General features: G+C 49.8%; 1 protein-coding gene across 1 annotated transcript in view; it reads left to right on the forward strand.

The window, feature by feature from the left end:
- Positions 1 to 23,432, forward strand: part of IGDCC3 (immunoglobulin superfamily DCC subclass member 3) — a 112,804-nt gene that overhangs the window by 82,603 nt on the left and 6,769 nt on the right. Inside the window, exons 6-9 of the mRNA XM_009280489.2 lie at positions 1,462 to 1,620; positions 10,116 to 10,281; positions 21,352 to 21,599; positions 21,974 to 22,138. Of these exons, the coding sequence (XP_009278764.2) occupies positions 1,462 to 1,620; positions 10,116 to 10,281; positions 21,352 to 21,599; positions 21,974 to 22,138 (738 nt within the window). The remainder of the gene's footprint in view (positions 1 to 1,461; positions 1,621 to 10,115; positions 10,282 to 21,351; positions 21,600 to 21,973; positions 22,139 to 23,432) is intronic.

Genomic DNA, 23,432 nt, shown 5'->3' on the forward strand with positions numbered 1-23,432 from the left:
GGTTGAACAGCCATTACCTAGCATCTCTCAGGAGGTGGCCCACAGCAGTGGAAACCAGCTAGGGCATCTCAGATCTTTCCTCATGACCCATTGCTTCCTACAGAGCAGTTCTGGTTTTATTTGGCTGCTTCTGTTTCCTTAGCAAGATTACGGCATAGACCAATAGAGCTCCCAGGAGGAATTTTTCAGATGAATTTTTCCTTTTACTAGCCACAACTTTGAAGCACAAGTCACAGGCTCTTCTGCTGTTGAGGAGTACACATGTATGGAGGGCTCGTGGGATGGTCAGGTGGGGACATCACTGGGGCTGGTTCTTGCTTCTCTCATTTCTGTAGGTTCTTTAACCTCCTCCATGAGCAAAGGCAAGAGAGGAACTGGATTCCCATTTCCCATCTGATGAAAGTGCGCTCCCTTTAACTGCTCCTCCAGTAAAACTACTCCCCTGCCTTGCCCCTCTGCTCAGACACCCTGACACATGCTAGGACAGATTTAGAGCTGCCTTTGTCAGACAGTGTCTTAAAACACAAACCAATGAAACAATAAAAAGCAATAGCCTGATACTAATGAAACACATTGTAATTAGAGCTGGCTGGGAATTTTCCAGTGAAAACAGGCTTTGTTGGAAAAAGGTGAATTCCCTGATACTGACTATTTCACGTTAAGTGCTTCAATTTTGAAGACCTTGTGCTGGAGCCCAGGCATGGTTTTTTGGAAACATCGCCACTCTCCTGCCAGCCTGCCTCAGACCCAGCACTCAGGATGGAGGCAGCCCTTTCCAGTTGCCCTTCCAAGCCAGAGCAGCTGAGCAGATCTAACCACCGGCTCAGTTTGGCTCCTTGGCCCTGAGCTATTGTGTGTTCAAGAGCTAAGGAATCGAAAAATCCAGTGTTCGCATAGTTTCTGAAGCCGCAAAAATCCATCAAGGGTTATCAGGCAAAAAGGCATAACTTCTGGCTCAGGAAATCCCCAGGTCATAAATTGCTGGCGGCTGGGAGAGTGCATCAGGGAAGTACTGCTGTGGGTTGGCTGGTCTTCTCCTTCCCAGAGCATCTCTGTTTTGAGCAGGCTGTTGAGCTGGTTGGATCCCTGGTCAGTCTAATGTAAGAAAGAAGCTGATATGATTTAACTTGGTTTAATCGTTCTGTTGAAAAGTGTTCTGGGCGCTTCATCTTGATCTGAACACGTGGCTGAAAGCTTTCACATTTCCTGTAATGGTACCTTGGTTTTCCAAGCAGCACAAAGTGTAGTTTTGGGCAAACACCTGAGGATCCTGGTTTTCTCCAGAAGGCAGTTCTGCTAAGAGCATCAGCTAAAACCCACTGACTTTACTTGGCAAATCCCAGTAACAGGGCATGGCACCACTCCATAAGTACTTAGATTGGACCTCACCGAGGGCTGTGCCCTGGAGAACCTCACTCAAAGGTCCAGCATGTGACTCTTACCCTGTTCCCCTTCTTTCAGATGGCCGCCCAATTGGCGTGGAGGGGATCCAGGTGCTGGGGACAGGAAATCTCATGATCTCGGACCTCACCGTGCAGCATTCTGGCATCTATGTGTGCGCAGCGAACAAACCCGGCACTCGGGTGCGAAGGACTGCGCAGGGCAGGCTTGTTGTACAAGGTGAGCAAACCTGGGGCTTGGGGAGCGGTGATGCCCACTTCGCTGTGCCCTCTGCATGGGCTCTACGTGTTGCCTGGGCACTGTGATGGGTTGGGTTGGACAGATGCTGACTTTGCTTCTCTGATGGTATCAAAGGACTTCTTTTCTAGACACATGGTTTTCCAGGTGGGTGTATGTCTCTGTGTCCCACGCAGATGAGTGGCAACCAGGTATCATTCAACTGAGGCCTCAGCTGCTTGGGTTGCAATGGTTTCCCACCCCATCACAGGCATTCATTTGGCTTAACGGACACCAGTTGTTACTTGTTATCCTACTTGTACATCTCAGCAGAAAGCCTGGGCTGAATTAATCAGCCAAATTAATCTCTCACCCCTGCATGGTCCTTAGTGATATGGGGACACAGGCACTGTTCTCATATTGGACCCCTCTGCATGATAGATATCACTCCTGCAGTGATATCCAGGAGTGGATATCACTCACAGAATATTGCTCTAACTGAAATGGCACCAGTAAGTCTAAAACCATTTCCAAAAAGTCAGTGAGCTGTTTTCTTTAGCAGTCGACACTGTATCTGAGCCCCTTGCCACAACATGAGTAAAGCACCTTTTGGGGGAGATGCCCAGGAGATGCAGGTTGCTCCCCTTTCCCGCAGCAACTGTCCTGAAATGCCACTTGTAAAGGGTGATTCAGCCCAGAGTAGAGATCAACACTCAAGAAACCAAACAAATCCCCTCTACATGCTCCGTGCAACCAGTTTCCATGGTGAGGGGAGCCAGGCAAGTATTTCAGAAGGCAAACCCAGCTGGCAGCGTGCTCTGAATGGCAGTAATCCGCCCCTGATTACAGGCACTCACCTCCTCTTCAAGCTAGTCCACTTAAAGCATCTCGCGCTCTCATCAGTTCACTCATTAACTATTGACTGATGATATCCTGAATCTAAAATTATACACCTCCTGCCAGAGTGAGCTAATTGAACCTTTCATGCTGGTGATGGGGAAAGTGCCCTGCTCCAGCCCTGATGCTCACCTGACAGATCCTGGGAGTCGCTGGCGGTGATCCGGCACAGCACCGCTTGTGCAGCAGCTGTGGTCCCTGGGTGCTGGCATCCCTTTTCCCCTTTGCCTTGGGAGCAGCGAGGAGCAATGTAGAAAGGATGCTTATACAGGACTGCTCTTGCCTCCTGGGTCCCAGGTGCTGATCAGACACAACAGGAGGTGAAAACTCACCGTTTCTTTTACTGTTGGATTTCTGGGTGAGCAATGCAATGAGGGGTCCTCCCAGCTGGCTAGTGGTGGGCACACCTATAAGTCCCCTTACTAAGAAACACCAACCCAGGCATTACGAACAACCTTGCTGTACTGATACAAACCCTTTAGAGCTGCTGCAGGACAGCTCTTCCCATGGTACATGTAGCAGAGGTCTACTAAACCCAAACACAAAGCTGATGTACAGGAGGCAGGCAGGCAGGCAGAGCCAAAAGAAATTACTTGGAAAATCTATGAAGTTGTAAAAATACAGCTATTGAATACTGTTGACTGCTCCTGTTAGCAATTGGATGAGAGGGGGAAAGGTAGCACAACTTCTCATTGCTACAGATCGGCAGTTTTCAGTCTCTTTGGAGATTTGAACATCAGCTCCTGAGCAGCTGGTCTAGTGCTGGAGTTCACCTGGGGTAGATTTACTGTGTATTTTCACCTGGGCAACCAAGATGAGAATTTGTCCCTAAAACGGTAATCACAAGGCCATCGGAGCCCAGCCTCGCTGTGGAAGGGGGATGCTCCTGCATTCAGCATTAGCAGAGAAGTTGGCCACGTGGAGAAGCGTGGCCAGTGCGTCGTTGGTGTAGCCCTTAGACATGAGCTGCAGTGTCCAGGACCCCAACCTGTGTTGCCCATTCATAAAATGCTTCATGTTTTTCGGGGGGCTGTCGTTCTCCAGGGAAGCTAATGGCACACCCTGGCCAGGCAGCTGGACCCAGGTTTGCTCACCCTCCCTCTGGAAGCAGCTTTTCCTTCCTCTGAATCTCATTTTGCCTGAATTTTCCAGCTGCGAGGTACAAATGATTGCTGTTCAGGTTTGTCTGGGAAGAAAACACCGATAATGACTGACATGGGAGACTGTGGGTTTTATCTTTGTCAAGATGTCAGCGATGCAAATTACATCCGTAAAGAGAATAAAAGCGAAGAGCGGGCTATCAAAAGCCTGGTTGGAGAGGAAGTTAGCACAGGGCTAGGACAATACAGCGTCCTCAAAGCACGCCAGGCCAGGTACTTGCTGCCTTTATGCAGGGACCCTTGAAGTGCCTGGAGGCACAAATTAACTTGCCCCTCGTCTTTTGAAGGAGGCACGTTTTATAGGTGGGAAACTGGGGGAGAAAGGGCGATGTTTCCTGTTGTAAGGCAAGGAGTTAGCGGGAGGCTGGGACTGAGACCACGTCCACCCTCCTGCTGCCAGCGTTGGTCCTCGTCCCCATCACGGCAGCCGCCTGGGCAGAGGCACCCTGGTGCAGGTCTCTGCTCTTGCTCCGGCAGTAATGTCCTTTCGCGTTGCAGGCTCTCCTTCAGATCATCTAACGCCGTCTTATTATCTTCCTGGGAATTCCTCCTCCCTTCAGAGGAGAAGGCGTAAATCCCCCGCTCCCTCCCTCCCTGCCCTCCCCTGGCCATTTAGGCTCCTTTGATCTCTTTTGTAAGGTTCTCACACAAGAAAGTTTCCATTTTCTCTTCAGATCCCGGCACAGCCATTTGAATATTGCTTTGTGCCGGGCTGCGAATGAAAGTCTCACGGGGGGAGTTGTCGAAGGGCCGAATGCATCGCTGGCTGAAACAGAGGGTGTGCGTGCGTGTGGTGCAAGGGAAGAGCAGGCTTCGGTGGCAAGGAAAAAAAAATTATCAAAGCGCTTTCTCTCTACCTCCTGTGCAATCTTTTGTGCTTTATTTTGTGTTTGGTGTCATAACAAACTGATGGGCTGTGAATGGCCAGATGGTCACCAGTGTTCTCCACTCCACGCTTCATTTCCTCCTGAAAGCTATGCAGAAAAATGAGATCCCATCTCATAAATGAGTGCCCATCTTAGGGACATGTTTTTGAAGGCTCTGCTGACAATGACTGCCTTGTTCGCCTTGCTTTCTGCCGACAGAACCGGGCAGCGCTCCTTGGTCCAGCAGATCCGGCCACCGCTGCGTTTCCTGATGTTTCTTCCATCGTTCTTGCTTGATGGCGTTGTAAGCCTTGGCTGCAGGGTTGAATTCATCAGCAGATATATTGCAGTTGCTGTGTTTTAGGCTCGACTCTGTGGTACTTGATTTGTCCTTGAGTTTAGCCCTGAATTCATGCTGCAAAAACAGCTTCAGTACATGCCGCATGGGTCAGTGTGCCCCATGGAGCAGTCCCCTTCCTGCCCACGTTTTCCTTCTCAAGAAAAGCTACCATGCAGGGACAGGTGGGCACTCGGATCTCATCCGTCAGGATGCTGGAGTGAGCTGGGGTGCCTGAGCCCTCCGGAGCATCCTCCCAGGAGCACGCCAGTAGGTGACGTGGGAACATGTCCCACTGCTGCGGAGCTGCAGCCTGCACCTTGCTGGGACAAGAAGTTCATGATACCCACTGAAAGCTGATGGACAGCCTCCATGACAGCCTCCTTGAGTGGTCTCTGCCTGTTTCCCAGGGGACACAGTCACGGGTTCCATCTTTGGCCCTAGCAATCCCACCAGCTCTACAACTTAACTATTTAAGTTACTTACGTAAGTATCTGGGCATCCTCTGTAGTCAATACAAAGAAGCCAAGTGGGCAGCAGTTCTTTGTCTTAAATCTCCTGTCATCTGATGCTGTGCTTGACTGACTTCCCCGTTGACTTGTCTTCTCCTTTATACCCTTATTGTAGGTTCCGGTAGCCTAATTTATGAGGTTTTGTTGTTTCCATGTTATTCTTCCTTCTCCTCACCCCAGCCTCCCTCCCTCACCCTGCCACTCTGGCTACTTGAGAATTAATGACAGCTTCATACTGAGGTGCAAGGGGCAAGGACTCGTCTGGCACCAGTGCGTCGGCTGTCAGGGCTCCCTGACCCCTTGGACAGCCCCTCTCCGGGAGAGCCTAATTTATGAGGTTTTGTTGTTTCCATGTTATTCTTCCTTCTCCTCACCCCAGCCTCCCTCCCTCACCCTGCCACTCTGGCTACTTGAGAATTAATGACAGCTTCATACTGAGGGAGGTGCAAGAAGGACTCGTCTGGCACCAGTGCGTCGGCTGTCAGTGCTCCCTGACCCTTCCTTCTCAGTGAGCTGTCAGGCGCTGCAACAAGCACCATGGCACCATGTCACGGCAAGGGCAGCGAAGCTCCCTGTTATCTTGGGGGACACACTGGTGGCCGATCACTGCTGAGATGAGATGTCCCTAAAGAGATAGAGCCCGTCCAGGTCTCCCGTTACAACCCGCTGTTACAGTGCATCTTCATGCTATCACAGTTTGTTGAGCACAGTAAAAGCTATTGAAGCACTTCATTAACAATTCTGGGGGTGGTATTAAGCGTTATTGTGACAGCTTCATACTGAGGTGCAAGGGGCAAGGATTCGTCTGGCACCAGTGCGTCGGCTGTCAGTGCTCCCTGACCCTTAGGACAGCCCTTCTCAGTGAGCTGTCAGGCGCTGCAACAAGCACCATGCCACAAACTCACGGCAAGGGCAGCGAAGCTCCCTGTTATCTTGGGGGACACACTGGTGGCCGATCACTGCTGAGATGAGATGTCCCTAAAGAGATAGAGCCCGTCCAGGTCTCCCGTTACAACCCGCTGTTACAGTGCATCTTCATGCTATCACAGTTTGTTGAGCACAGTAAAAGCTATTGAAGCACTTCATTAACAATTCTGGGAGTGGTATTAAGCGTTATTGCTTTTTGATACCAATGTCACGCCTTTAAATATTCATTAAAACTGCATGAACCCCTCCCTCCCTTTAAGTCCTGAATAATCGACACTCCGGTTTCTTCATACTTCACAAGCCAGGGCTGGATCCTGCCCGTTCCTCCTTGCCAGGTTTGAATCCTCTGCTCTTAACAGTGATCTTCATTAATATCTTCATTAAGATCTTCATGGAGGGCTGAGAAGCGCTTCCTCTCGCCGCCTGAGATGGCCTTTTGGCACGTAGCGTGGAAGGGGGAGAGGTGTTCGGGCTGCTGTGGCTCCGTGCAGGGCGAGATGAGCACTGACAAGATGCTCTATTAATTATGAATGACGAGGGGGGTGGAGGGCTGGCAGCAGGCAGGGCTTGGCTGAAGGCAGGGCTTTGCTTCTGCTCCTTTCCTGCTAACCCAGGGCCAGAGATGGCAAACTCTCAGTTCCTGTCGAAATCATTAGAAAGGGCAGGGAGAGGACCTGGGAGGAGGAGAGCAGACTTTCTTCTGTCCAGGAAAGGAGCTGTTTGCCCCGAGACCACGTACCAGCAGCTGCCTCAGGGCACCCTGCCTGGGGACACTGGTACGAACACTGGGTCGGGTGCACCCTGCTCCGGGGTAGCAGAGGGGCATCTCCTTGCAGCAATGTCTGTCCCTATGTTAAGACCCTGGTGGCACCTGGACCACGTCCTTTCTCTGATGCTGTCAGAAGTTGGTGATGGGGACAAGGAGCCTTTTAATTCCATGGGTTTCTGCTGCAGCCTGGGCCCTTTTGCCGCTACAGCTCCACACTGCTGCTCTTTCTGCACCAAAAGGAGTAGGGTGAGACCTGAATGGGACAGAGCAATGCCTGGAGAAAGCCAGGAGGAGCAGGAACAGCGGAAGGGCATCCCATGTCTTGCAGCGAGGGATGCCACCGAGCAGGACAGCTCGGCACAGCGGAGGTGAGAGCCGTTTGAAGGAGTGGCCGCCTGCTCCCCGGAACGTTTAAGCAAGTTAAACAGGTGCCGGGGTTTTGATCTGGTTGTGTTTAGCGAGACAGTGAAGAGGAGGGACGGCGGAGGGGAGCAGGGACCCAAGGAACCCGAGGGGCCATGGTCCTGAATAGCATCGCTGGCTCAGCGCCAGTGGTCGCAGCTGCACGTTCGTTACCCCCGAGTCACACACGACACCGCTCCAATTACTCCCTCTTGACACGGGCTAATAAGGGAGGATAAGGAGAGCCGGCGATTCCAGAAGGGTTATGCCGGATGCTTCTTTCCATATTTAAACTTTGTTTCTGCTGGAACAAATGGCGGGTTTGAGATTTGGTGAAGCAGGGGGGAGGCAGAGGCAAAGAGCCAAGTGGCAGGATCTTTAATGAAGCTGCAGCGAGGCGCTGGAAGATGGCTGTGCCCTTCCTTGGCATCATGGGTTTGCACCTGCAAGTGCTGCGGGTGCAACTCATGAGCCCAGATGAAAGCAGGGAGGTGCACAGCCACTTGCAAAATAATTGCTCCTACAAAACTGTGCCAGCACAAAGCGGGGGGCGGGAGGTTAAGGAAGTCTTGAAAATCGAGTCTCTAATGCTCTCACTGTACGCCACAAAGGGACCATTCACTGCAGGGGTGAGGGGTTTTTCCCCCTGTTTATCCGTGCTTCCAACTTTTATTGAACCCATCCTGAATTTTATTTTAATTTATAAGTCTTGAAGGGGAAATATGTAGGAGGGAAATAAAAGGACAAGGGATTGATTGGCACGTGGGGAAGTTTAGCAGGAGGTTCTGGAAATACGTGTCCATTCGGTTGCTCAGATCAGGTTCATTAGTACACCCGAGCGCCGCCAGAAGTGGCCTGACAATAAACTGCCGGTGGACACCCCCTACCGCTAACGTAAGTCAGACCTGCCATGCTCTGCTTCCCTTTGATTATTAAAAATGAAAGAGGGGGTTCCTTCGAGGTAGACGGGCTCTTCAATGAATCTCTGTATCTTTCTGCTTGCAGGACTTAAAATGTGCATGACTTCGCTCTTATACACAAGCACCTTTAGCTGCAGTTTGGCCTTGTTGCAGCAGTAGCAATGCTCTTCCCTTGCATGCACGCAGCTGGTAAGAGCTTGATCACCCCGTGCTCCTGCAGCAAACCCTGCGGGGTTTTTTTGGCCATGAACCATAAGGCTCTGCTCTTGCTTAGCTGCTCCCGCCTGCAGCCTGGCCACCCCTCAACACATTTTGCTGGACCAGTTTGCTCCCTTCTCCCATCCCTGGGCATCTCTGCTGGTGGCAGAGCCCGCCAGCCCCATGCTTGGAAAATGCCAGCGAGTGGCACTGAGCGTGTCTCCCTGGATAATCTTGCTTTTGTCAAGAAAATTTAACGCCAGCCATCCATTATGTGACACTGGTTGGTAAATTCATTACGGGCCCGTGCCTCTCGTCTGTTTGTCTTCATTGCGGCTGCTGCCGGTTCCACCTGATTTTAGGTTTCAGCAGCAATGTGGGGTATATTTATCACTTTGCCCTTTGAAGCGTAACTGCTTGAATAAACTCACCAATTTGGCAGTGTCTTTCAGGCCCTGCTTTCTGTAAGCTGATACACTGTTCTATTCTGATAAATGATTTTAAATCTATTTTGAGCTGCTGGAAGGGGGGAAATCACTTTCCGTTTAAAAATGTTATTGTTAAAGGTGAAAACATTTGGTTACGAGGTAAGCAGCAATTACAGGGATGGTGGAGTCTTCTGCCAGGCTTGGCAGGACCCCAAGAGTCCCAGGCTGCAGATCTGGGGTAAAAAAGGCTCCCCAATCTATTGCTACCAGGAGAGTCTGCAGCAAATCTGATATTTACTGAGGAAAGAACAACCTGCCAGATTGCTGTATGCACATCCATACATTTCTTTCCATTTGCAAGCAGGTTGCTAATGCCGTATGGGTCCTTTGGGCAAAGCCAGGACGTTGCTCTAGCTCTGCCATTGATGAAACAGCAGATCTCCCCAACCGCAAATACTATAATTGCCGCATGTAGTTGCAGCCTTACTTCCTCACCACTCTTTGTACTGTCAATATGTGTTGATTTTTGCAAGCCTCCATAGCAGAGGGATCGTTTCTGCCAGGGTGATGGCCCTGCGTGGTGCCACGCATTATGAAGGGTTATGCACGCTTTCTGTTTTACGCGTGTGCAAATGACCGGAGACTGCTGACCTTCCAGCCTGTGCCCCTAACAGGCAGGATGCATTTTTAAATAACCTTTGTCAGATATGGATTATTTTGCAGCGTTGGGGTTGCTTTCAGTGGGAGACTGGGGAGAGGTGAGGGGGCTTAGACCTTGATGCTGTTTGCCTGAACCCGGCAGGACTCACCTCGGCTCTCCATACAGTACTGAGCTGACCTTCAGGTGCCTTCTATGAAGTCATGACTGCCAGGATGGGCAACCAAATTGCGGCATTGTATTGATTACAGACACACCATCCAAACCACAGTTATCTGCTGCCTATGCTGTGGATTGGCCAAGTATCCCATGTTCCCAGGCAGACGAGGCTTATTGAAGCCCAAGCTACAAGGTTGCTCTTTGTACCAGGATAAAGTGGGATCATCATGTCTTTTCTGACCCTCCTTCTCCTTCCTCCTTGCAGCCCCTGCAGAGTTTGTGCAGCATCCCCAGTCCATTTCCAGGCCCGTGGGGACTACTGCCATCTTCACGTGCGTGGCCCAAGGGGAACCACCACCACAGATCACTTGGCTGAGGAACGGGCAGATCCTGGAGACCAGCGACCACATTAAGCTGAAGAATAACAACAGGTAAGTCCTCGTGCTCTGGCTGCTGGCACTGCAGCGTGGGGTGGAGGGCAGTGTGAGATGCACAGCTGGGTTGTGCCATTCCCCAGCATCAGTCTGGAGTTACCACGCATGGAGGACTGACATCGCCTACCTGAATATCCAGAAATAGCTGTCCCTGCGGGTGTAATTCTTGGGCAAAGAGCAAGTTAGCTCACACAGGCTTCAGCTTTTGTGCAGACAGTGGATTTGAGGCAGATGTGTGCAGTAGTTCATTTTGGACTGGTTGGTGAAGGCTGGCAGAGAGCAGTGGGGTCTGCGGCACGTCCTGGTGAGCCGTGCAAGCCCTGCTTTCGCCATGGTCACGTTGCGCTGGGCAATGGCTAATGTGCTCGAGGCTGAGACAGGCATGAGTGATCCAGAGAGACTGCAGCCCTGCTGCTTGAGCACCTTGAAAAGGGAGTGCCTCAGAGCCGGCTTGGCTTCGGCAGGCGAGGTGGGTTGCTGTCATGCATCCCTTGGACTGATGCAATGCTCCCTGACCTGGCTGAATTAAAACCCATTGTTTTGAACTATCTGGACTCCAGCGGAAAGGGGAGAGGGAGAGGTGTTGGCTTGCTTTCTGCCTTAGCAAAGAGCTAATGTGAAGGTGGTAATGTTCAGAAGCAGATCTGTGGGTTCAACTTGGGCTTTGATATACTAAAACACTGCTCCAGTCCTACTAGCTGCACATTGTAGGCTTACATTTCTGCGCTTCGTGCTTTATTGTACCAGGACATCAACGTTAGACTTTGACTGATGATGCAGGCACCCAGCAAAAGTTTCTCTTTTGTCCTGATCGTCATCTGGGTATTTCTGGAAGGACCAAATGTTGTCCCTGGAGTTAGCAGGGACCACACTCACTCTGCAGTGGAGGAACCACATTTTAGCCCCTGAACATTGACCTGCCTGGGTGTGCAAATGCAAATACATTTGAAATAATATTTGCGTGGAAGCTGACTTTCACTAAACTCCAGCCTTTTATCTCACCAGGGAAGAGTGTTTTCTCTGAGTACTAAATAACTGCATTTTTGTGCGAGGGGATGGGGATGTTTGTACTGAGGAAATGATATGGTGGGATGCACTTAGTGTGAAAATTAGAAGTTGACAACATAGTTTCTATGGAAATAGCATGGAACAATATACTGAAAAATAATAGTACCTGTGTTGTAAACCTAAATTATTGGTAGAGATTTGTACTCTATGGTGTCATATAGCTGCTATCTGTATTAACAAATGCATCTCATGAATGCAACTACCCAACCTCGCTGGAGGGTCCGGACCTTCAGTTTAGACTGTTGGGAAGTGCTGTGCAGGCACCATGGCTTGTTCCTCAGGGGAGAAGAGTGGGATTATTTTTCTAAGTTTTTATATAATATGGTTTTTTGTTTTCAGGTTTGAGGCTTTTTTAAAGCTTTGTTATCTGAAGGATGGAAGGATGTGTGTTGCAAGAAGGATAAGGTGTGAGTTGTAACAAAATCTTCTCAATCAGTGGAGGTTTTCTCCAAGCTGGAAGTTTTTAGAGCTTCAGGGAACTTTGTGTGTGCCCATACAGATGCCGCTCAGTCCAGGTTCGTGGTCTTCTAGTTCGTTGCATGGGTTTCTAAGGCGTGTTTGCCCTTATGATATGAACAGAGCAGAAATGGGAGAAGGGAAATTAGTGCATCCCCTTTTATTGGCCAGGAAGCGGAGTCGGAAGTGACTGGAGACTTTACAAGTGGTCATTAAATCCATGACAAAACTCACACTGGGTCCAGCTCTGCATCTCGCCCAGATGTCTTGCCTGTGAAGTCATTCCTCTTCACTGTTTGGGGAAGGTAAAAGTAGGGTCTTTGGTCATGGTCATGTCTCCTGGCCAGGTCCCTGTGCCTGGAGCTGCGCTACACGTGCATGTGAACTGTGACTTGGCAAACATCGCTGTAATCGTTTTCTTATGGCAATCATTTAATGCAATTTAGTGTCAGTCTTTTCCACTGCGAGCTAAATGATCAGATTACATCGCATCTGGCACAGGCTGGGGGAGCTCAGCCAGTTACTGGGGCTCAGCTGACACGTGGTATCTTCTGAAGCTATAGTAACGTGATTGTAAAGCTGAGCCCTAAGGCCATCGTACTTGACAATGTTGAACTTTTGGCTTCTTTCGCACTAGTCTTGGTCTACTCTGACCTGCAACTTCAGGCAAGTGGCCATTCCTGGTGGTTTCCAAAGCTGTCAGTCTGAAAAATGCCCTCGCTAGTACAGCAGGGCTGGGTGCTCCATGAACTGGAGGAAGCAGATCAACGGCTGGGTTTTTCTCGGAGCTTTTTCAAGTTGTCCTTTGTTTCATTCTCATGGGCATGACTAAGTGCTGTAACCCACTTAGTTCCAGGCAGAATCAGTTTGTGATTATGCCTTGGATTTATCAGTCTATTGCACTTGGAAAATATTTGTCCGTGTAAAGATGGATCTCAAATCTACTAGTAATGAAGCTACTAAACTGCACTATGAGCTTTTTAATTAGATTACATGGTTTCCTAGAAAATTCATTTGGATTAAAACTCTGCTTAATATGGCAATAAAGGTTTGAATGCCCCCAAAGGGATTTTTAGAAAAAAAAAGAGTAAATCATCCCAAATCATATCATGTGCTAATTGATTGCAAAATGTATCATTATGAGCAACTTTGTTCTTGTAAACAAACACAGCTAGAAGTGAGGTCCAGATCTGCAGAACACAGTGCCTTCAAGATGCTGCTCTGCTCCTGCAAGCTTTACAAGTACAGCCTCCACTTGAGGCATCCTTCTTTGTGGGCAATAGCATGTCTGCACAAACCCACAGCTGATGGGAAGATCTGTCCATCAAACTGTTGCTGCACAAAGTTGTGAAGGGCCCTTTGGCATCCAAATCACCCCATGCTGTCTCTCATATGCAGTAACTGCAAACCCAAGGAGAGCAAACCCTCAAGGTCAGAGGACTTCAGAAGCCCATCGTTGTTGAGATGGGACAGCAGCTTCAGGACTGGATTCACTGCAGATTGGATGTGGCTGCTGGTACGACATCAGACGGTCACTTGCTAAGCAACTTCCAGCCTTTCAGCACAGTAAAATAAGCCTCACAGGCTGTGTCCAAAAAAATACCTCTTCCCTCGTGGTCCCTCAGATGTGAATTCTCATCACCTGATGTGTTGATGGTTTCTGGGCACATTAGCATTAAAGATCAGCCTTCTGCTGTGCCCTCTCCAGAGGTGGTTGTTATGTTTTGAAAATGCCAGCTGTGTGGGAACAAAATATCCAATTGATGATTAGCAAAAATCAAAAGTAGTTCTAGGATAGCGGGTAATTGTTAATGAAAAATGCATGAAGGCTTAAGCGTAGGGAATTGTGGGGTTTTCCATTAAAAGCTGTGAATAAAAATCACTAAAGGAGCTGACGATGGGGCTGTCTTGCCATGCGATTCCCCAGTTGGGGATGGAGCCAATAGCTGTCAGGGTGATGCTGCACTGGACTATGCTCTCAGATAGAGAAGTTGGTGGAGCCTTTTTGACTTTGGTGGAGCCGTCCCCGTGTCCAGCAGCCGCAGGGCCTGTCGCTCTCTGTTGATCAGAGATGCCATTTTGCCCGTATTGTTCCTGGGGTGATTCAGATCAATAACGATTCAAATGCCTGAGAGGTATAAAAGGCATTTCCAGCAAAATTCCCACCCGGCATCGCCAGCCCAGCCCGAAAGCAGGCGTATGGCTGCAGGAGGAAGGTGCGGTTATGGGCTGAGTTAATTGTGGGCTTGTGTAAAATCATGCTTTCTAGGTTATTACGTCAAAATTTACAAGGAAGCATGAAATAGTACCCAAATTGCTGCTCTGAAAGGTTTATTGCTTTTCTTGCTTTGACCCAATCAGGTTCAGGGGGGTAATTTTCAGCCTAGAAGTTTATCACACTATGGGGTTTATATTGCCGTAATAGCAAGGAACAAAGGCCAACATCTTCAGAGAAGGCAGGCTCTAAATATTGATTTTCCAAGAAGATTTTATTTACAAAATGGTAATTAAGGGACTTCATTTGTTCCACCGGAAAAAGGCTTTGTTAGAACCTGGGCTCAGGTGGCATTTGCTCTCCTCGGTGACCTTCACTTATGAACTGTCTCCTTTTTAAATTCTTTCTCACTGGTTTGCACTTGTTTTAGTGCTCTGGGAATGACTCACTTGAAGGGACGTGAATGCTCAAGGTTCATCAGAGAAAATATTCCTCCATAAATAAACTTCAGGACAACTTTGCTTTTCTTGCACTTGTCATGTTGCTTAATCCTAGCGCAAGCACTTGGGACAGGGCAACCCTTTTGGTACCAAACCCAGGGAAACTACAGCCTGTTATTCACAAGGTGGCTTTTTTCTATAAAACTCACGTTAGCTGGGTGCAGAGAGATGCAGATGGGTTTGTACATCCCTTCATGGCGCACACACCCCACAAACCCTTGAATTTGTAGGGATTTGGACACCTTAAGGGAGGACAGGCAAGCCTGCAGGTTATTTATGCAATCAGTTTGAAGACCATTGGTGACTATGGGAAGGGTACTGTATAGTAAATCGTATTTCAGTTCCCAGAAGCATGATAAATAAGTACATGGAGGACTGGGATGTGAACCAGCTGCTCCTGATTTAAGAATAATTTATGGGTTGGACTTTGGAAAACACATGGAAATGGCCTTCACAGGGAGGGTCTCCGTTTGGAAGACACGTGGAAATGGCCTTCACAGGGAGGGTCTCCGCACGAGCGCCCAAAGCCCTGCTAAGCAGTGGGGCATCAGTGTGATCCTGCCTTCCCTGCACCAAGCAGGGATCCTGTGCTGGGGTCATGCAGCCGTATCCCATGAAAGGGATCTGCAGCAGCCCTGGAGCAGCCGATGGCGATGGGCGTCAGTCTCTCCTTCTCATGTGGCTGTGATTATTTTGCTACCAAGTTGCCCGTGTAATTTTTCTCTGTGTGCTGCTCCACTGAGCTGCTCTTGAAGTGCATCACCGATTCAGGGTTTTAAGTGTTTCTTCAAACTGTTGCATACAGCAAAATACATCTGCAGAGAATGGTCCTTATACAGGAGCCTTCAAGGCAGGACTGACCCCGTTGTGGGGCAGCCCAGATTCAGCCTGCCCTGGATTAGGCTGGGTCTTTTTTCTCTCCAACACCTGTGCCCCTTGCTGGGAAAAAGGTTTGGGGGACTTTCCATTTAGCAGCAGATAGCTCTCCCAGCTGTCTGCATTAGCATTCCTACCAACATAGGCATCTACTCTCCCTTCCAGTAGCTTTTCCTGAGATGTTTTGTGCTTCCCTGCGGTCCTGCAGATGTAAAGACTTCTCTGCTCCCTCCCTAGGACAGGATTCAGTTAAATCTGTGATTGCACTCTCTGACTCGTGAAAACAGGTTGAGTGGCAGCCAGCGTGTTCAACAGATGACTGGCAAGTCTTGTAATAAGGAGCAGCTGGCTCTGGCTGTTGTCTCCTGCCTGTGCCAGGGTGCACTTCCCAGCTCTGCAGGGACAGGAGGACACAACGCCACCACCATCAGTGCAGTTGGTGGACCCTCTTGCCTTGGCCATAGATGTGAGGGAACAGACCTCATGGGAAATTGGAGCCGCTCACTTGCTGAAGGTCTTCTGCATGGAGCTCAATGCTGTGCTGGGAGGTGCTCCAAGGCAGGGCTGAGTTGCAGCACCAGCTGGATGGATGTGTCCTTCCCACCTGGGAAGGCTCAGACCACCTCTGATGTGGACCAGCGCTGAACCCAAGGACCCAGAGCCTCCAAAGCTATAGACTTTGGTGTCCAGTTGGATTGTGGAGCTGAGCCGGCCTCTGCTTGTCCTGAGCATGGTGCCTGAGCAGCAGCAGGTTCCCCGAAGGGCTCAGCTTGTGTGCTTGGTGTCAATTCAAGACAGTGCAAACCCAGGTGTCGTGAAGTCAGCAAAGAAGGGTCAGCATTTCAGGATGAAATGGTGCCACTGCTGTGCCTCCTGTAGCAAATGTGATGCCGTTTACAACTTCCCATTTGCAGAAAACATACCGTACAGCCAAATCCCTGTCCTGCCGGACTCCGTCCTCTCCCAGGGGCGTGAGAAGGAGCACCATCTCTAACCAGCTTTGCAGGCTGAGAGTCTGCCAGCCCTTTCATCCAGCACCAGTGGGGATGGTGGGCTAGTTCCCCACGGCACTGTGCACCCCTCTGGGACCAGCAGCATCCCTCCAGAAACTGCGCTCGGGTGAATCTGTAACCGCAGAATCAGGCTGGGATCCTGGCCAGCGGGCTGCAGTACCTGCTAAATATAACCCAGTTTGTCCCGAAAGGGATCCTTCTCCTGCATAACACAACCCAATTTCACCTAGGAAGCCCTGCATGATATTTAATTTCTGGAGGTGTAAGAACATGTTTGTAGAAGGCTGGGGATGATCTGCAGTGTCTCTTTGGACCGGTAAGTGTCACTCTTCAAGCTTTGCACCTTATTCTCAGCCTGTACGAGGCAACCTTCAAACACAGGGCATTTCTGCAAAGCTGCCAACAACCAGCACTGGAGGGAAAAAAGCTCCTTTCCAGCACAGCACCGGCCAGCAGCCCAGGAGCGGTTCGTTCGGTGCAGCAAGGCACAACACAACCCATAACAAATGAAGGCAGAGCAGGGCACGGGGACAGGGCGTCTGAATGAGGCGCTGGTGGGTTTCTGGAGCGGCCAGCACTTAAAATGCTCTCAGCGCTAGCCACAGCCTGCTCTCTGCATTAATTTCATCACACTCCCTCTTTTGTGCGCCTGTGTGCGCGCGCATGCTGATATCCTTCCAGATGGGCCCCTCTTCTTCTTTGTGCTGCTGAATCGATGAAGAGGCTTCCTTCAGTTCTCAGACTTTTTCAGAGGAGCCTTTGGAAAGCCGATCTCCGGTCACTGGCCCGGACCCCTGACCTGAGCCAGATCAGTCATCCTGATTGCCTATGAACTGGGAAGACAGCTTGGGAATACCGTGGCTTTCGAGCAGCGGAGGCCTCTCGTTTCAGCTCAGCCGGGTGTGAATCTGCAGCGGCTCCTCTCCCCACTTCCATCAATGCCTGTCAGGGCATTGTGCGGAGATGTGATGGAGCCCTCGGCTCGCTGAGCGGCTTTGGTGACCAGCAGAAAGCCTTCTGGCATCTCGCCTCGTCTGACGTGCTCATGGCGCTGCCAGTCTGGCACTCGCGGGAAAGTTTTCCAACAGCAGATGTCCCAAAGTGACAGATTTTTTTCCTGTTGACGGGGAGAAATAAAAGGACACTGCATATTTCAGATGGTTGACGCGCAGAGACGCTCTGCGCCTCCTCTCATGGCAACTACATATTTTCCTTTTGTTTGAGCTTCCTTAAAAAAAGAAAAAGACAAAAAGCAGCAAAACCTGGGAAAGCTGCTGGACTGAACACTGACCCTGCTGCGCCGCACCCTCCACATCCGAGGGGGTGATGCGGTGGGTGAAGGCAGGAAGAATTTGTCAGTAGTTAAGATGAAAACGGATGCATAGCAGAGGTATCAGCTGGGATGGTGCTGGCGTACATGTAACTCACTGCAGCTCCTGCCCTCCTCATCGCAGCTACCAGCGTGCTTCAGAGCTCACGCTGGGGCTTGCAGGGAGCTCGGCAGCCTCCTTTAGAGGTCTGCCAGTGGGTGTTAGAGGGACCGACAGAGAGAGAGAAAACCCTTGTTCTCATGACGCTGGTGTTTAGATGCTGGGCATTCTGCTCGCCAGCTTCTCTGCACTTGGTTTCTGCTCCTTACGCACGTTTATAGGCATAGCCAAAAATCCAGTCATTTTATTGACCCTGCTGTCTGCACATCGTTCCAGGTAACGTGGGCCCCAGGTAATGGATGGCCGAGGCTCTTATTGCGCGGTATATCCAAATGCAGCTTTGTAAATCTCAATGGAAATGAACTTTTCAAAGCCTGAAGCAAGTTTCCAGCTACCTGCCATGTCCACTTTGTGGGAATTTATTTTATTTACTTCTTCTGACTTGACTGTGCATGACTGTTACCGGCCTCCCTGGGACGTCTGCAGAAAGGCAGCTGGGATGTCTGAGGCTCTGCCCAGCTCCGGGTCCCAGTGGCCAAGTGCTGTCCAGGAGTGATGGCATACAGCATATCATCTGTGTTGCACAAGAGGAGCTTTGCCCTAATCCTCCCAGGAGAGAGATGTCTTTGGCCCCAGCATCATGGTGTTGTCGTCAGGCTCCTTGCACCCTTGCACTGCTTTCCAACCAGGCTCCTCTCTTCCCTCCTCCACATCTTTTCCTCTCTCCTTGTAAAGCAAATAAATACTCTTGGAGGCAGCGGAGCCTAAATACTCCTTGTTGTTCCTGGGCTGCTTTGTGCTTGGGAAGCTTAATGCTGCTCTCGACTTGCATGCCAGCCTGGCCTGGCTGCCCCTGGGTGCCCAGATGCACAGCAGCCACGTAGAAATAATCCCTGCATTGATGGGCAGAAGGAAGCACTGCTGCTTCTTCCACACATCTGCTTTATGCAGAACTGCAAGTACAGCTTTCGGACGGCGTAATCCTGCCTTCTGCCATCTGTCCTCACAGGAATCAGCCCTTGTTGACACAGTTGAGCCACACATTGGGGTCATTTCTCCCTGTGCCCCCCTCCCAGCTCTGCCTTTCTCCTTCCATTTAATCAGATACGTTGAGCCCGTGGCTATGAGGGGAGCTTAGGGCTGATTCTCTAAAATCACCATATCAGCTGAAACCATCACATTTGATATTCCATTTACAATGTTTCCAAGGAAACAAAGGCACAGGACATAAATAGATGACTGTTAAACATTTGCTCGCTTACCATGGCCCCGATAATTTGCAAGGCAGAAATATGAATGTTAAATCAACAGCAATAATAAATTTTAATATAGGAAGACCAATATTTTGCTGCAATTAGAAGAAGTGTTTGTTCTGACATACAGGCAGGCAGTGGCACGTTATTTATCATTTCCACTTTCCATGTACAATTTTTCATTTACATAAAGGACAGCTTTGATTATGACTCCCAAAAAGCCGTGAAGCGCCCCTTGCATCAGCACGGGTGCTTGAGATTTACTTATGTGCAGTCAAGTCCCAAGTCCACCTGGAATTCACCGCAGGAGAAGAAAATAATTTATTTCTCCCTAGAAGCAAGCAGTGGATGTGGATTTGGTTAGGTTCGGGTCATTTCTTACAGAAAAATAGCAATGAAAAAGCTCATGCAAGCTTTGGCATAAGCCAACGAGATGATGCTGAAGCTCGGGGGCATCGTGGTCTCCCAAACCTTCATGCCAAGCCAGAAGCAAACCACAGTTCAAACGAACTGGGCAGGACTGGAAATACAGATGCACAAATAGGGATTAATCCAGAGCGGTGCACGTATGGCGCAGGCAGTGGTGAGCAGTGTTTTATTCAGTGCTGGGGGGGTGTGTCCTATCGCCTATCTATAGGACTAGTCAATCCCCACAATTTGCAGTAACAAATACAATTTACAGTAGTGTCAAAGCTGTCACCAGGTTTAGTTGGTCCAGTCTGGGCTCCTGCTGGAGCTTTATTTCCAAAATTTTCCCCAAGATGCCCTGTTTGTGAGAATATCCTACCGGGACTAAGGGCATCATAAGCATACTGTATCATAACCTGAGCTGCTGCCTCAGGGTTGGTAAAAATATCTCCCAACATCAAAGACTGCCTTTCCACTTCCAGCTCGGAGCTGGACGCAGTGTGGTGAGACTCCCCAACCCATGTCTTGGAAGGGAGACACACTGGGTATTTATTTATGGGGTCCTGCGTCTGCTGGATAGTCACAAATTGAATTGCATTGCTCCTGGCTTGGTTTCTGAGGAAGGGCGCAAGCCCTGGAGAGAGCAGAGCTTTCATTGATGGGTCCCTGTTTGTGAACAAATGTTATTAAGAAAAGCTGTTTTGCACGCTGAATTATTTCTGACTCAATATTTGCTGGCGTTGTTTTAAAGATACTGGGCAGTGCAACATATTGGCTGGCCCTGAACTTGCTCCGGTTGTACACAGCTACTGCTGGAGCGTCATGCAGCTCAGAAAGGGCCTTCAGTTCAGGTGGCCACATGTAGACTCTGTCTACACATGTCCACACCATGTGGACTCTGGTTGTCCCTGTGCCCATCAAGCCACTAAACACCACTCCTAGAGGTGGTTCAGAGATGGGCACCGTGCTCAGGAACGCGCTCATTTGGGAAGTTGGTACATGGCTGGCTTTTCCCCCTCCTTTAGGGATGTTTTCCATCAGGGTAGCCAGTGCCTGTCTTTATCTTGGAGGCTGAAAACAGCATCTAAGCCTGGTGTGGAGGCCCACAAGAGCAGGCTGGAAGAACTGTCCTGGTTGCTGCCCTGGGAAACCAAGCTTTGATGCACCAGCATCAAAAAGACGCTCAGAGGTTTTGCAGACAAAACCTGCGACTTGTTCGTAAGCTTTGGCTTTTGGCTTGTGGTGATCATGTTTCTGAAAATGCAGAAGCAGGAGCTGAGGCTGTAACCCTGCTGGGTAAGTCAGCTGTTCCCAATGTTACCCTAAGACTGCTCTAATGTGCTATTACGCAATGCTATAGAGCATCACCAGAGGGCTTTCTGGCTGCGCTTGATTAGACTTGGCTTAGCAACCGTGTGCAGTGCCTGGATGGGTCTCACTGGTGTGTACTGGAGCTAAGCCAGTCAAAGCTGGTTTGGGTGTGTGGATGCACTTGCCACAGAGATGTAGCTGTAGTGTGGCTGGGATCTTCCTGAATTCAGGGCTTCAGATCCTACCATTCCCTGTCCCGCCCTGTGTCCCCATCTGGCTGTACTTGAACCACAGTCTCTGCAAGGCAAGAGATAATCTGCCCAGTCACGGGATCTGAGGAATGATGCATCCACCTCCTGGGCTTTTCCTTCCCCAAAAGCACCAGCCCACAGCTTTCTGGAAGCTTTCTGTGGAAACAGAGGCATGTGGGATGCCCTGCATCAGAGCCAGCATGGGGACCATGGCATGGCTGGAGGGGAGGGACGTCTGCTGCAGAGCACTCAGTGAGATGCTTGTCCCTCTCATGTCCCCACGCAGCACTCTATCCATCTACGGGATCAACCAGGCGGACGAAGCCATCTACCAGTGCATCGCCGAGAACAGCGCCGGCTCCACGCAAGCCAGCGCTCGCCTGACAGTCCTGTGGGCAGATGGGCTGCCCGGTCCTCCGCAGAGTGTGAAGGCTGAGACGGTCTCTGCAACCACCATCCAGGTGTCTTGGAAAGAGCCTCTGCAGAACACCAAGGAGATCATCGGCTACGTGCTGCACATTCGGAAAGCTGCAGGTATGGTGCTCTACCCACTGCCCAGAGCATCCTCAGCCTTCCTATAATTTAGCAGCATGGCCCACTAGATAAACCAAGTCTGCACTGCAGTAGACAGTGCTGCCACCCATGTTCTCCATCATCCCCATGTTTCTGAAAGACAGACATGAGGCAGTAACGCTGATGTAAATACCAAAAGGGTGGGGAGGGTGAAGCTGCGTGGTCAGATCTTGCTGCCCACTTAGGTCTCTGGCAAAGCACGCAGAAATGTCAGCCGAAAAGGGCAGATACATATCCACCTTAGGGACCAAAATTACTGCTTGCAACATCTGTTTAGTCTCTTTACCTCTTGCAAAGCCTAATGCTGCTCTGTTCTCTCTTCCTTTGCACTTCAGATCCTGTAGAGATGGAGTATCAGGAGGCTGTTAGCAAGAACACCTTCCAGCAGCTAGTGACTGATTTAGAGCCCTCGACCAGCTATAGCTTTTATATAAAGGCTTACACCTCCCGGGGTGCCAGCAAAGCCTCAGAAGTCACAGTGGTGAGCACGCTGGGAGAAGGTAAGGAACGCTTTGCGCTTGGACCATCAGGTGCTGAAACCCTCTGTGTGTAGCAGCAGCGCCTATCACCCCGATACCCACTCCAGAGCGCTTTGGCACATAGCCTGCGGTGTTGATGCTCCTTGTTCCCGCTCCTCCTCATACTCTGGGATATTGTGTAAAACTCACTTGTACTGTTACACGGGAGTCGACTGATTGCCTTAAATGCGGCATTGCCTCTCACAGCTGATGTTGTAGCAGGGTGTGAGTGCAAGTCTGGCTGCTCTCGTGTGTTGCAGCTGCTCTGGGCTTTTCCTAAACTGCTTGCTGAATGCAGATTTCCTATTGAAGCAGTGTCTCAGCATCCTCCAGCAGCTCTGGTACTCACAGCTCTTACTTGATAGGTGCCGCACTTTTTTAAATTTGATTTTTTTCTGCTCTACCCTGGAGAAATCACAGTGGAGTTGAGCTGTCCTGACCTACAAATCCCTGCCTTGGAGCAGCCTTCTGTTTCAGTGGGAAGTTAGGGTGATCTCCAAGGCTTTTTCCCTGACTTGGCCTCCCAGTTGTGGCCACCAGTTAGCTTCCCCAGTAAGAAAGTGGGTGCTCTAATGCAGGACCCTTGCACACAGACACCAGACAGAAACCACAGCCCCAGTGTGATCTGTCAGCTGGCATTTTAGGAACATTTTCCTAGAGATTCATGTAACTCTCCAGCACCTCTGAATCCTGGCTCGTCTCACATACAGAGACTAATTTCTTAGGAGCATTGCATCGTTCTCATGAACACTCAGTAATCATGAATTTGCATCAGAGAGGGCCTTGGGTGTGAGGATGTTATTTAGGACCAAATGAAAGAGTGCATTGACTTCCAAATGGGTGATCCAGTTCTCATTCCGTTTTCAGCCCTTGCAGGTGTTTGCTACAGCATTTAAGCAACAATGCCAATAAATCCTCACCCTGCTGGGTCGTTACCCTGCAAGTTTATTTTCCTTGGTAAATTTTTTATTTTCCCCTACTCCGCAGGGAATTGGTCACCCTTAGAGTTTGTTTTTCCTTCCAATTTAGAGACAGAAGGATGGACTAAGGCAAAACTTGAAACTCCTTGACCCGATGCTCTGAGTTCAGCTACTGGAGCTAGAAGCCAGCCATGCTTCATAGAGCTTGGTGTTTCTGCAGAAGTCTGGGTCAAGCTAGAGAGGACTTTTTGTCATTATTACCTTCAATCATGACAGAAATAGTTAGGTATCCAGTAATGGGATCATAAATTTCCTGGCTCTCTGAAGTTTCAAGGCATCACTGTCCTGCTCTGCTA

Source organism: Aptenodytes forsteri, unplaced genomic scaffold (genome assembly GCF_000699145.1).
Source record: "Aptenodytes forsteri isolate BGI_AS27 unplaced genomic scaffold, ASM69914v1 Scaffold83, whole genome shotgun sequence".
In the NCBI taxonomy this organism is placed as follows: domain Eukaryota; kingdom Metazoa; phylum Chordata; class Aves; order Sphenisciformes; family Spheniscidae; genus Aptenodytes; species Aptenodytes forsteri.